This window comes from Lolium rigidum, chromosome 5 (assembly GCF_022539505.1).
Source record: "Lolium rigidum isolate FL_2022 chromosome 5, APGP_CSIRO_Lrig_0.1, whole genome shotgun sequence".
NCBI classification, from domain to species: Eukaryota; Viridiplantae; Streptophyta; class Magnoliopsida; order Poales; family Poaceae; genus Lolium; species Lolium rigidum.
The window spans coordinates 219,020,166-219,034,622 of record NC_061512.1 but is presented as its reverse complement, the minus strand read 5'-3'; the positions used below and the strand labels follow the sequence as shown (position 1 = coordinate 219,034,622).

Sequence of the window (14,457 nt, the reverse complement as noted above, 5' to 3'; positions counted from 1 at the left end):
CAATCTTCAATAGAGGCATCATGGGGTGGTGCTCTGAGAGGCGGTGGGCGCATCGATATTTGGGGCGGTAAATGTTTATGCTATGTAGGGTAGAATGTTGTACAGAAAGAGTTGGTGGTGGGACCCAGACGCACACCCACACGTCCTAACCTAGCCCTAGGTGCCCGTGTTGGTGAGTCAAGAGCCTCATATTCCTCCTCCAGTGCCTCGTGCAACTCGTTGATTAGCCAAGTGTCGGAGCCACGGACCGAGCCACGGAGCGAGCGAACTGTTTCGAAAAAGAGCTACATTGACCAGACGTATGCCACAAATACATGTCCACGTGACATGCCTACTTAGCCGACGGATGCGCCCTTCTTATCGGTTTGGGTGTTTCCTTAAAGGGATACAATACACCGTTTAGAGAAGGTTGTTCATTGTGGTACATTGTTTAAATAGGTTTATACTAAATGGTATATGTTGATGAAAATTTGCTCAAATGGGGTACTTACTATCAAAAATGTTCTTTGGTGGAACAATGTCAGATTTATTCCATAACAGGTTATTTATCATTTTCTACATGTAAAACCAATATGGCCATAGTTATTTGTTGTAAACAATGTGTCTGTTACAACAAGTACCCTTCCATTAAAAAGTAAGTGACTCAGAGATGTATCTAGATGTACTTTAGTGTGTGAGTACCGAGTATGCCGGTATAAAGATAAAGTTGAGTCACTTATTTTTAAACATAGAGTTCAACACCATATTATACCAAGCTTAGAAGTTGCGACTTAGGTGAACAATAATGAAGCACTCAAGTTAGTCGTCAAGCACAAAATGTACTAGGTTAAACTGACCTGACTTGGGTTAGGTTATGTGGAGTTTTAGACTAGTGTGTCTATTTTAACCCCGAGCCAAGCGCAGACTTAGACCAAGCTGCCTAATTAGCAGCATGACACAACTAACGTAACCGATCATGCAGGACCAGGCGACAGGCGTGAAAAAGAACGGCAAAACCTCTAGTCAAAGCTAGCTATATTTAGGATTCATGCAATTGGATCTGGTTCACTAGAATACCAAACAGAATTAGCATGCAAATAAAAGCTAAAATATGAATGATATGGTTATTTTATTTTCATATGGTTTTCCATGATGTGTGCACACGTTGAGTTCATTTACTTTCCTTCACTTAACCATTTATTTACTGTTTCTGTCAGTTCATTAATCAGCTCGGCCTGCGGGTGCATCCACATCCGCGCCCTAATCTGAAAGTCAGAAACGACTCTACGTGTAACCCGCGGGCCGACATGACATGGAGGTGGATCCGGTCAAGGCCGGGAGAGCGGACGGCCAGGGACGCCTCCACGCGCGCCATCGGACGGCCACCGCGCGCCCATATCCTCCGCCGCCGCCTGCTTTATTTAGCCACCTCCTCCCCCCTCCCGCGAGCTGCTACTCCTCTCTCCACCCTCTTCCTCTCCTCGCCTCCAAATTATTCCCGTCACAGGGAGCGCACCGGCAGCTTCACTCTGCGCGCGGCGAGGTGACCATGCAGGCGGCAGCGGCTAACGGTCAGGTGGGGCAGACCGACGTGCAGAAGCCGCAGCAGCAGCAGCAGCTGGGGGCGCCGCCCGCGGCGGTGGCGGCGGTGGTGCCGCCGCCTCATTGGGTGGCCATGCCGTTCGCGCCGCCCGGGGCCGCCGCCATGGTCATGCCGCACCAGATGTCGCCGGCGCCGCCCCAGTTCGCGCCGCACTTCGTGCCGTTCCACGCCGTCGCGCCGCCGCCGCAGCTGCAGCCGCGCCCGGCGCCCGTCGCGCTCGGCTCCCCCGCCGCCACCGCGCACGGCGGCCAGGAGGACAACAAGACCATCTGGGTCGGCGACCTCCATTACTGGATGGACGAGAACTACCTCCACAGCTGCTTCGGCTACACCGGCGAGGTGAGCATGTCTGCCCCCAGATCTTGCCCACGCCCACGCTGCTCGACCCAAAAGCTGCCCCCCAAAAAAAAAAAGCCAACATTTTTCCCTCTCGCGTAGTATCTATCCGTGACTAGGAACCCTCCTCTCTCGGATGTGACAAGCCCGTGAAAATAAATGCGTGTTAATCCGTGTCCCAGTTACTGGCATTTCCCCCAATGCGGTTCGTGTCTGTCTGCTTGCGCGAGGTCGGAGAGAGAGAGAGGGATCTCGAGACAAGGTGAGTAGTGCAGAATGCAGGCGCAGGTACGAATGATTGGGTCACTGTGCAGAAAAAAGGAATGGCTGCTGGCTAGTGACCGCTGGGCAAAACTCAAGGCGTCTGGATCTGCGAGCTGAAACTGGAAACTCGCAGTCAGTCCCCTCGTCTCACTAGATTTGCTGAGGCGATTTACACAAAAATAACCCAAAAGTGGAAGAAAAGCACAGACTGACCCTCCGGCGAAACTATTTCACCAATCTAACCCTTTTGTGTGGCGCCCCTCCCAAGGGCGCCACACATGCCCATGTGGCGCCCCGGCGCCGGCGCCACACACCCATCCTACGTGGCCCGTCGACGCCGAGCCGGTGACCCCGATCCGACGTGGCAAGCACGAGTGGCGCCGCCTCCGGCCGGCGCCACACTTTGAAAGTGTGGCGCCCCGGGAAGGGCGCCACACATTGACTTAAGTTTGGGCGCCGCGCGCGCCCAGTCCCGACCCTCTTCTTTCTTTCTTCCTCTCGTTCCTCTTCTCTCCTCCAAAGGCGCCCGGTTTTCTCTCTCCCCTCTCTCCACCCCACCAAATCAACCACCAAATCGTCGGATCCGTCCGTGGAGATCGTTCCCAACTCGTTGCTTGAGGTAATCTCCTCCGTTTCCCCTCTTTTCATCCATTGATTTTGTGTATTTGCTCCAATCTATATGTGAAACCCTAGATGTGGATTTGGTTGATTTGAGGGTGGAGATGGATTTGGTTGGATGTTAGGGTTGTTGAAGTAGAAGAAATGGTAGTGTGCTAGTTTGTATGGGTAGATTATGTTGATTATGGTATCTAATGAACACATGTGTGTATGTGTTGTTCCCATTATGCTAGGGGGATGGAAAGAATTGTTCATGTTCATCATGTGGACAAGGATGCTTACTTGAAGGGAAACATAGAGCCGGACCCGAAGAGGTTGACTTGGTGTTTGACGTTAGCCCTAACTTTGCGGAGGTGGTAGCACAAGTTAGGGTTGAGTTGAATTGGAATGAGCCAAATGATGGTATTGAGCTAGAGGGAAGGCATAATGTGGGGTTTGGAATGCACACCCGTTGGAAGATAATGCGTATCAACTCCGAGCAACGTTGGTCCATTTACAAGGAGACGGTGGCCGGGTCACAAGATAAGGCTTTGGAGTTGTTTGCAACCAAGACGGTTGAGGCTCGTATCGAGCTTGACCTTAACCGGCCCTCCTCCCCGTTCGAGAGAGGACTCCTCCACCCATGAGCCAAGAAGAGGCCACCCAATCTCCCATTGTCCAATCTCCCATTGCCCAACAACCTCCGTTGGATAATGAGTATGATGAGCACGAAGATGGTGATGATTGTTTCGAGATGAATGGCAACAATGTGGGTGATTTGGATAAATATTGGACGCAAGAGGAGATGGACCACTCCATTCCTTATTCCCGATGCTATGCGTCGGACTCGGATGATGATGGACCCGAAGAGGAGGTTGACGAGGATGGCTTCACCGCTAAGGAAGCCGAAAGAGCCGAGATCTTCAAGAAGGTAACCTGGACGGGATATCCGGGTACCATTGTTCCGTGATGTTAGTCTTGCGGATGGAGCCGTGGTTGATGGTGGTAAAAGTTTACTTCTTGGAGCTAGGCCACTATCCAAGAGAGATGTGGAAGCTACGACGTCTATGATCTCTAAAGGGCTCACGTTTGATACCTTCTTGGAATTGAAGATATGGTTGAAGGAGTTCTCCATTAAGCATCATCGCCCTTACATCGTTGTTCACTCGGACTTGAAGAAGCGGTACACGCTAAAATGTGTAGATAAAAGGTGCCCATGGGTTGTCCGTGCACGACCTTTCAAAAAAGGGCCCTCTTGGCACATAACAAGTTGTGTAGCCACTCACATGTGCCGGGACCGAAGCTTGATGGCAAGGATGCACACTCGGACCACCGTCAACTCACATCCGAGTTCATTGCATACAAGCTCTCGGCGGAGATATCATCACTTCCTATCATGAGCATTAGGTCCGTGCAAGATACGGTCAAATCCCGGTTTGGCCTATTGGGTCGAAAACATCCAGGGGCTCCGGACGATAAGTCCTTAGCCGTTTTGGCGACCCTCTTTGTGTGGCGCCCTTCCCACTGGCGCCACAGGTGCTTGTGTGGCGCCCGTGGCATCGGCGCCACACATGCCAACTTATATGAACTATTGGACCCAAAACATATCGTAAGACAAATCGTCGGGACTTAGCCGCTTTGGCGACCCTTCTCGTGTGGCGCCGTGGCACGGCGCCACAAGCTATGTGTGGCGCCGATGCCACGGCGCCACACAAAGAGGGTCGCCAAAACGGCTAAGTCCCGCACGATTTGTCTTACAAGATGTTTTGTGCAATTAGACATGCATCTGTGGCGCCGATGCCACGGGCGCCACACTCGCAATGTGGCGCTGGTGGGAAGGGCGCCACTCATTGGCATGTGTTAAAACCATGGAAAATCCTACCATATTCCAACAACACGCCATCATGTCAAAAGCTATGTCATACACACATCATACCAACAACCATTTTGTACACACATCATGGACATAACATCATCAAACCTAACATCGTAGCACATAGTTTCATACAATTTAAGATAGCATTCAAACAACACGAAGCAACGAAGATAGAGTTGACAACACTCGACGTTCTAACTATCGGTGCTCGGAGCCGGATTCGCCGTGTGGGGGTAGTGCACACGGCAGGGCGGTGTCGTCGAACACCTTGACGATCATCTCGCCGTCCCCCTCGTACGCAGAAGGTGAGCCGGCAGCCGGCTCGAGGTGGAGGTCACGGCGAACTTGTCCCACCCCGTGTGCAGTACATCTTGCCCCTGCCCGTCGAACAGACCTCCACGGGCCGGCCGACGAAGCTGCAGCCTAGCCTCCCGTAGGCCGCAAGTGCGCCGGCTCGACGCCGTCGACGAACTCGGCGAACTTGTCCGAGTAGCCGCTTGATGCCGAGTGGGTCGTCGTCGATGCGGAGGAGGAACTCGGGCAGCGTTCGTCATGCGAAGACGAGGAGGATGCAGGTGACGGTGATCGTGGGGCCCTTGTCTGCTCCACCGCGGCGGCCCTTCCCCGGCCCGGGGCGCCCAGACCGCGGGCGGCCGCCCTTCCCCGTCCACCAGCACCGGCCATCCTACATGTTTACGTTTTTGAACCATATTACGATCCTTTCAACTAACAAATATGAGTAACTCCATCACAAATACTAGGCATACATGTGGGTTCATACACATACATACACATACATACATAGAGTTCATACACATACATGTGAAATTTCATATGTAGATTTCTACACATCTATGGTTCAAACACATGCATACATGAGGCTACCATCTCCAACACAAACAATACAATATAGAGTGCACAAAAGAAAGAAAACATGTCTAGGGTTCATGTCCAAATCTAGCCCGATCTATGAAATTAGTGGATGAATGGAGAAGATTTGAAGGAGATTACCTTGACAAATGGATGGGGAACGATCTCCACCGGACGTATCCGACGATTTGGTGGTGGATTTGGTGGGGGAGAGGAGAGAGAGAGAACCGGGTTGGTGAGGAGGAAGAGAAGAAGAGAAAGAAAGAAGAGGGTCGGGCTGGGCGCGCGCGGCGCCCAAACTTAAGTCAATGTGTGGCGCCCTTCCCGTGGGCGCCACACTTTCAAAGTGTGGCGCCGGCCGGAGCGGCGCCACTCGTGGCTGCCACGTCGGATCGGGGTCACCCGCTCGGCGTCGACGGGCCACGTAGGATGGGTGTGTGCGCCAGCGCCAGGGGCGCCACATGGGCATGTGTGGCGCCCTTGGGAGGGGCGCCACACAAAAGGGTTAGATTGGTGAAATAGTTTCGCCGGAGGGTCAGTCTGTGCTTTTCTTCCACTTTTGGGTTATTTTTGTGTAAATCGCCATTTGCTGAGGCCAGGGAAGATACCCTTCCTGTACTGGTCATGGGGAGATTCTGATGTGCCAGGTCGCCTACCTCGTAACGGCCGGATTTGCTGATGCACCATGGCCGTACATCTGTTTCATACCTCATTGGTCTGTTTTAGTTTGGCAGTGTTGGGTGATTGGGGTGTGATGTTTTCATGGAAAAAAAAGTTTCTTTTGTATACAACTGTGTAGACTATTAGGGCTTGATGAACTGAAACATTGGAAAACCTAGTTAGTCCATTGATAGACAGAAACTAGCCCATTTGCTAGACAGTAAATGGGAACATTGTGGTGACCAACTACATTAAAATATGCTTCTTGCATGAATGTAGAGCTCCCAAGACTGTTAGACCATGAGGAAAAAAAACTGTGAAAACCTAGTTGTTTCTTGCTAGACAGAAAAAGAGAGCATTATGCTGTCAGCTTACACCGAAATCAGCTGAGGAATTTAGACCTTAGAGAAACGAGAGCTCTCCATTCAATTGTTTTAATCGAAACTGAGTTATTCCTCGGTTCGTTTTTTGTATGGTCGCTCAGAAAACTGGGTTTTCGGTCTGTAGTGCGAGAGCTACATTTCCTTAATGCTTTTTTGTATGCACTTGAATAGCAAAATGTCATCGAGCTGAATTTACAAATGATTCCGTTTTAAGCTCCAGATTCATGCTCTGTTTGTCCTTGCCGTACTTTAAGTATCCATTTTCTAGCAATGAAAAAAAATGGTGTGACATAATCAGCTCGAGAACAATGGAGAAAGACTTGATGAAACATGGAGTGCATACCTGGAAGAAAAATCTCATCTTCTTTTTACCGACCTTCAAAAAATATACTGGCCATTCACTTGTCTGTGTTAACATTTGATGTGCGCACTCAGTTGATGAACCTAAAAGTGTGCTAACTGCACTGCAACATCTTTTCTAATGTGATTCTATATTTCTGAGTTCATACTAATTAATATGTTTGACTCTATGTCTGAATGTGATGTAGGTTGTTGCAATCAAGGTTATTCGTAACAAGCAGACAGGACAATCTGAAGGATATGGATTTGTGGAGTTCTACAGTCATGCTGCAGCTGAAAAAATACTTGATGGTTTTTCTGGCCACATAATGCCAAATACTGACCAACCATTTAGGATAAACTGGGCTTCATTTAGCATGGGAGATAGGCGTTCAGATATTGCTTCAGATCATTCCATATTTGTGGGCGATCTTGCTTCAGATGTCAATGATGCCGCATTACTGGAGACATTCTCCAGCAGGTACTCCTCTGTCAAAGGTGCGAAAGTTGTTATTGATGCTAACACTGGTAGATCCAAGGGCTATGGTTTTGTGAGATTTGGAGATGACAGTGAGAAGACAAATGCCATGACTGAGATGAACGGAGTGTATTGCTCTACTAGGCCCATGAGGATTGGCCCTGCAACTCCCAGAAAATCTTCAGGTTCCATTAACAAGTTACTCAGTCACTATATACTTAGTATAATTGTTGCTCCATTTGAATAAATGTTCCTTGATTTGGTCCTGTTCCTTCTTTGTTAATTTACGTTTCATTTACTGTGAAACTTTAACCCACATAAGCTTATTATATTATGTCCATATGCAAATATACGTACGTGGTTCTAGTATTGCTCATAGTGTGAGATTCTGTTGATTTTAACCAGTCGTAGTCATATCTACTTCTGGTTTCCAAGTGAAACTACTTATAGATAGTTCCCTGCTCTGTAACCCTTTTTTTTGCCACTTTATACCTTTTAATTTACTTTGAATTTACCATTCACCTGGACCTTTCTACATTCAGAATGTATTTGGGTGGGAGATTCACTCAGAATTAGTTCACACTGTCCATGTACTTGCACCTTGCTGTTTGTAGTTGGGTGGGAGATTCACTCAGAATTAGTTCACACATTCAGAATGTATTTGGGTGGGAGATTCACTCAGAGTACAATTTTTTTCTCTGCACTTGCACCTTGCTGTTTGTATGCAGTAACTGTTTGGAAAATGGGTTTCTGTTGGTGATGATGGATAGATTGATATTATAGAGATAATGATTGATTGGCCCAAAAGAATTGAGAATGACAGTGGCCTGTTTTCTTGTGAATGCTATTACATTGATCTTCTGGATACAAAATTCTTCTGGAATCAGTTAATGTTGTCTTGATAGCTGTGACTGTTTATTTCTGTTCCCTGAAAAGTATATTGGTTCAGGTAATTCTGGCTCTACTGGTTCATCTGCTCGATCTGATGGAGATTTGACAAACACAACAGTGAGGACAAATGCCATTAGCTGTAACTTGGCAATATACAGCATCACAGCTTTTCTGTTCTCATCATCGTTGTTTAACTGTCTGTAGGTATTTGTTGGTGGGCTTGACCCAAATGTTAGTGAAGATGATCTTAGGCAGACCTTCTCCCAGTATGGTGAGATTTCTTCTGTGAAGATTCCGGTTGGGAAACAGTGCGGCTTCGTGCAGTTCCTTCAGAGGTATGTATTATTAGCCCTTCATATTTTTCAGGTCTTCTCCACATACATTTTTGTTTGGTTAAATTGCCTCGTCACCATGATGAAATCCAATCAATTGATGCTGTTGACATTTTTCCCTTTCGTAGAAAGAATGCAGAAGAGGCCTTGCAAGGGCTAAATGGGAGCATTATCGGAAAACAGACCGTGCGCCTTTCATGGGGTCGCAATCCAGCAAACAAGCAGGTATTGACCTGATCTTCTTGCCATATACTCTTAGAGCAGGGTTTAAAAATTCCGATTCACATGTATTTCTGTCTCAGTCGAAATGAACTGGAAACCTCGAATTAGTTTGGACAAGTCTCATCACATTTTGATGATTGAATTTGTTTGATGTCATGTGAAATTTTAGGATACAAGAATATTTTGGTACCCCTCAAAATTTCTGAAAACTTAAAACCTGTCCCCAACAGTAAGATTGTCCAGTAAACATAACTCAGGAAGCTGACCCTACTTTCTTCTTGGCAGTTGAGGAGTGACAACGGCAATCAGTGGAACAACGGGATGTACTACGCCCCCTCCCCGTTCTACAATGGGTATGGCTATCCCGCGGCGCCGTTCCCTGACCCAGGCATGTATGCCACTGCTGCCTATGGCGCGTACCCCTTCTACGGGAACCAGCAACAGGTCAGCTGAAGAAAAGAGCTCCACACGCCAATCACAAAAAAATCGGAGGCGCACACGCACGGGCAATAGCTGTAGCTCTCGCTAGAGAAAGAAGGTAGACGACCGGCGGCTTATTAGGTGAGCTAGGTGTAGTGACTGGTTATGTAAAGTACATTGCTATTACAATAGCTAGCACCGCTAAGACGCCTATTGACTCTGATCTCCATGGTCCTCTAGCTGGATTGTTCTAGGGAAAAAAGAGTTTTGGCCTGGAGCTGCAGTATTAAGGTAGAATGAACAATAAGTTATTTGATGCCTTGCGTGCGGTTTCTGATGGGTTTCGTTTTTGACGTTTTAGTTTTCAACTTGTTGCTGAGCTTGAGCTCTGCACTCAACAACAAGTAGGGATAACTGCTAAAAACCCAATTTCAGTGACGTACAATCTGAGTCACGTTGGAAGGACACGGCTGCAAGTTTATCCAGTTTTGGTGCCGGCCAGGGTTTTCATATGAAATTTGTTCATGTGCTCAACAATTAAGGAAACACCAACTTGGAAGATAGAAAAATTGTATCGTAGCTGGTAACGAGGGACCCTTTGAGAGAACACTGGGGTAGTATCAATGGTCTCTCTGGTTGGAATGCCCCACCTTGTGTGCGGAGAAAACTCTGTTTCTTCTAATGGCATGAATCGCAAAGTCATTGGAAGGATGGCCATACAAGGACTACAAGCTCTTGAACAAAAATGTTTGTTCCCATGAGTGTTTCCAAATATCTTGCATGCCATTAGTTTCGACAGCTTGTGGAACTTGATGAAACGAGTTAAATTCGTGAAATGCTGCTGTATACATAGGAAGATGAAAAAGGCTGTGTAGTGGCTGCTCACTAAAAAGATCCTTGACTGAGATGTTTTCCTTATCACCAAAGGAAAGAGAGGTCTCCACTGAGTTTCAGAATCAAATCTGTCCATTTGTCATGCCGGAGGAATCTCACAAGTTACCGAGCTTTTTAAATAGGCACAAGCTTTAGACAATCTCTCCATCGAAAGAAGCTATCAGAATATTTGGCAGGACAAAGATCAACTTGATGTTTTAACTTGTCAGCTCTTAGAGCTTAGAGACTAACTAAAGGACCAAAAGTAGAATTTTCCCCACTTTAGTAGGAAATGGCCGGCATGAAGAACTAGAAACTCTTTGCTCTTCTTCATGGCAAAAAAAGAAAAAAAACTCTTTGCTCGCGCTCACGCTGGGTGTATGGCGTATAAAATTTGACTGCACAAACCCATTACCACATATACACTATTAGCTACAATCCAAGTATCCAACACAATTCTGTTGGCCCACATAATTGGCAAACTGAAGTGGTCTTTAGGAAAGGAAAAAAACATTAGGATAAAGTATTTGTGCCACGTATGATCTGAGAAACTAGCGAAGTGGCTTACAATATGCAATTTGAGGGTCTCACAAATTCCACCATGCCGGCCTTGGTTTGGAAACCTTGGGCTACCCCAAATGCAAGATCTTCACTTGGCTTGTGCTTCAAAATAGAGTGTGGACGGCGGATAGGCTTGAACGCCGGGGGTGGCAAAATTGCGGATCTTGCAAGCTTTGCAACCAAGTCCAAGAATCCGCGGCTCACCTTCTTTTCACGTGCCGCTTCACTAAAAGAGTTTGGCTAAACATCAAGGAGTGGCTTGGCCTCGTCGATGTCCACCCGGAGAGGTGGCACGAGGCTCCAACCGTTCATGAGTGGTGGAGGTGCTTTGTGCAAAAGAATGGGCAATCCAAGAAGGCGATTTCTTGCCATGCTCGTGTCTTGGGAGGTTTGGAAAGAGAGAAATACGTGTCTTCCGGAACCATCACTCCACCGTGGACATGGTGACCACAAGGGTAAAAACCGAAACGACACTTTGGGTCTATGCCGGGGCGAAAGCGTTGGGTAATGTAATGCCGCGAGAGTAATCTCCTTAGTTTGGGTCTTGGCCTCGGCCTTGACCATGCTTGGTCTGTAACACTCTTAAAAACTTCTTCTCTATCAATGAAATGGCAAATCTTTTGCCTCGTTTCAAAACAAAAAAAATAAACTAGCGAAACATAATTACTCGGTAGTGTGGTGTGCGCCGGCATCCCCTTCTTGTACAAAGCATATGACCAATCTACACTTTCAGTTTTACCTTTTTTTCTTGTGATTAATAAATCTATATTTTCCTTATAGAATATACAAAAGATATGCAGAATCTCGAGAAAAATGTAAGTTTACAAAGAACCATTTTTCTCTTAGAATTAAAAAAAATATGAATGTGACCAAACAATAACTTGAAGTTGCAATATACAGCCACTTCACAGAAATCAATGATTGCTCATAAATTCACACACTTTTCTGAACTCTATCTAGACACAAGAAAATGCTAAACCAAAATCAAGCAAAGAAACTTTCAAAAGGAAAACATTAATCAACTCATAGAAAATCAGGGCGGTCCGTCAAGGAAGGAAATGATGGGCTTTCCCCCCTGACCGCAGCCTCAGCGTGAGCAGGTGCTACCCTTTAGGTCGCGTTTCCCTACCCGGTCCAACACACTCTTTCCACTCAGCGTTCCCGGGGTCTGGGCATATGCCGTTTCTCCGGCAGCGCATCCACTCTGACCCAACACACCTTCCATCGCAGCGTGCCCAGGGACAAGCCCGGTGCCGTTTCTATCGGTGGCGCACCCATCTCATCCCAACACACTTTTCATCGCAGCGTCTCTGAGGATTAGACCGGCGCCGTTTCCATTGGCAGTGCGCCTATCTCATCCCAACACACTTTCCATTGCCACGTTGTTTCGCTTGCAACTCCCTCGTTATTCGACGAGATTGTCAACAAGACATCCCTTTTGGAGTTCCCTGCCTTTTCCTTTTGAATATTTTCCTAACTTAAGGACCGGGCACGAGCATAGGGACATTATCATCATTTTCTTTATGCTGACGCCAAAACCGCATCCGGTATCGGAGCCAACATTCCAGCCCCTTGCTCCTGTCTAGGTCCAGCTTTTTCTCTCCTCTTTCTTTGGCACACAGGGCTTGCAAATACGACAACATGGAACTGTAGAAGGGTAGGAACGACTCATTATATTTATCTAAGAGGCATCTCCCGCCTTTCTACGCAACACATGCTTTACACTCGGGCACTTCCCGGATACGATACTTTGCATTCTAGCTTGGTGGCAAAATACATCACGGGGATGGCCTCCGGGTCTGCTTACGAGCCTCCGGAGGGAGCAAGCCCCCTGCCATATTTTTCCCATACACGCCCTCCCCAGTAGCTAGTCTCCCGACAGCGAAGCCCCCGGCAACACCCTGCAGGGTGGTGGCTGTGGCAAAGAGGTAGATGCACTGTTTGCATGCCATGGCATCCTTAACGCTGGCCTTCATGGTCAGCATTTTCCATGCAGAAGGCATGGGTGGGTGACAACCACAGTGTAGTATGGGTGGGTGACAACCATGAACTGAGCTAGAGCTGGACGACCGAAGAAGCTATTGTACGAAAGTGAGATGTCCGCCACATCAAAGGTGACATTTATGTCCGATAGTTGTCTTTAGTCCCAAAAGTTATCGACATCGTGATCTTCCCCAACGGTTGCGTGGTTACCTTGCGTGGTTCCCCGGTTGACACCCTGGAATTGACCCGTAGGTTGCAGCTGCTCTGGAGAGGTCTGAAGCTTGTTCATCAGTTTGGCTGAGATGTATCTTGCTGACAACAATATTGTTGATCGTTGGTGGAACCACCAACGGAAAAGGCCCCACACCAGTGGTCCTCTCCGGTTGGTCCTCGGCGTATAACATGGCGGGCACGTGCGACTATCGCAATGGGCGCTGCTCCACAGCCATCGATTGGGCGGCAACACTGTGCGCAAGAGCCGCTTCACCTCTCCATGGTAGTCCATAGGGTATGCTCACCCGTGGACGCACACGGCATCTGTAAGGGTACATTGCCCCTAAGTGTGTTTTTGGTAATTAATGATAATCCTCTATGGACTAATGTTTTCATTATGTTTATATGAAGGAATATCACATAGGTATTACTTGTAGTCCATGTGTTGGATTCAAGTGTGGATACCATTAAGATTGATATGTATATCTTTGATATTGGCATCAAGATCATCGATTTGAAGAGATACAAGATTGATCAAGACTAAGAATGAAGATTGAATTCAAGTTGGTCAACACATGAAGCATATTGTCACCATCACCTGGTGGTGTATGCAGTGTGCTTAGATGGCACAAACCAAAACCTAGATGTCATTTTTCTTGTGTGGAAGCAAAGCAGAAAGCAAATAACATAACCATTGAAAATATTTGTCGTTAGTAGTCTTCGTAAAAATGTGATTCGTCGCCGGCGGCATGCATAGAAGCATGGTCCTGGTGCAGGAAGCAAGTAGCCATCTTCATTACTGGTAATTGTAGAACATGTAATTTCAAATTAATATATTTTGTCTATGGAAGCAAATCTTTATTTGATACGAGCAAATATTTATTTCTTTAGAAGCATATCCTAGTTCATTTGAAGTATGTATAATTATGACGGCGAAAATGCTTTTGTTCTCAAGTTATGTTGGAGGCAGATCTGATCGGTGGAAGGGTACTATGATGCTTCTGAAACATTTCTTTTTATCACAAGACACATATTTGTTTATATTAAATCGTAGAAATTTTCATTCACCATCGAAGCACAATTTTGTTGCAGTGCATTAGAACCAGATTTGAACCCCAATTCTGTATGGTATTTTGGAAAGTAATTACAGACTTTATTAAGAAGCAAATCCTGTCACTTGTTATTTGGGGTTCAAATCTGGTTCTAATGCACTGCAACAAAATTGTGCTTCGATGGTGAATGAAAATTTCTATGACTTAATATAAGTAAATATGTGTCTTGTGACAAAAAGAAATGTTTCATAAGCATCATAGTTCCACCGATCAGATCTGCCTCCAACATAACTTGAGAACAAAATCATTTTCTCCGTCATAATTATACATACTTCTAATGAACTAGGATATGCTTCTAAAGAAATAAATATTTGCTCGTATCAAATAAAGATTTGCTTCCATAGACAAAATATATTATTTTGAAATTACATGTTCTACAATTATCAGTAGTGAAGATGGCTACTTGCTTCCTGCACCAGGACCATACTTCTATGCATGCCGCCGGCGATGAATCACATTTTTAAG

The 14,457-nt window shown here is 46.6% G+C and overlaps 1 protein-coding gene across 1 annotated transcript; it reads left to right on the top strand.

Moving 5' to 3' along the window:
* Positions 1-1,460: 1,460 nt before the first annotated feature.
* Positions 1,461-9,566, top strand: LOC124652574 (polyadenylate-binding protein RBP47-like). The gene is made up of 6 exons (XM_047191611.1): positions 1,461-1,921; positions 7,117-7,570; positions 8,335-8,393; positions 8,481-8,611; positions 8,737-8,833; positions 9,116-9,566. The coding sequence occupies exons 1-6, from the start codon at positions 1,529-1,531 to the stop codon at positions 9,281-9,283; spliced, it is 1,302 nt and encodes a 433-aa protein (XP_047047567.1). The 5' UTR covers positions 1,461-1,528; the 3' UTR covers positions 9,284-9,566.
* The last annotated feature ends 4,891 nt before the right edge of the window (positions 9,567-14,457 follow it).

Bases quoted from the DNA above. Each gene is read 5' to 3' on its own strand.
- LOC124652574 (XM_047191611.1), top strand. From the start codon at position 1,529: ATGCAGGCGGCAGCGGCTAACGGTCAGGTGGGGCAGACCGACGTGCAG. The intron at 1,922-7,116 runs GTGAGCATGTCT...AATGTGATGTAG, and splicing joins GCTTCGGCTACACCGGCGAG to GTTGTTGCAATCAAGGTTAT. The intron at 8,834-9,115 runs GTATTGACCTGA...TCTTCTTGGCAG, and splicing joins GCAATCCAGCAAACAAGCAG to TTGAGGAGTGACAACGGCAA.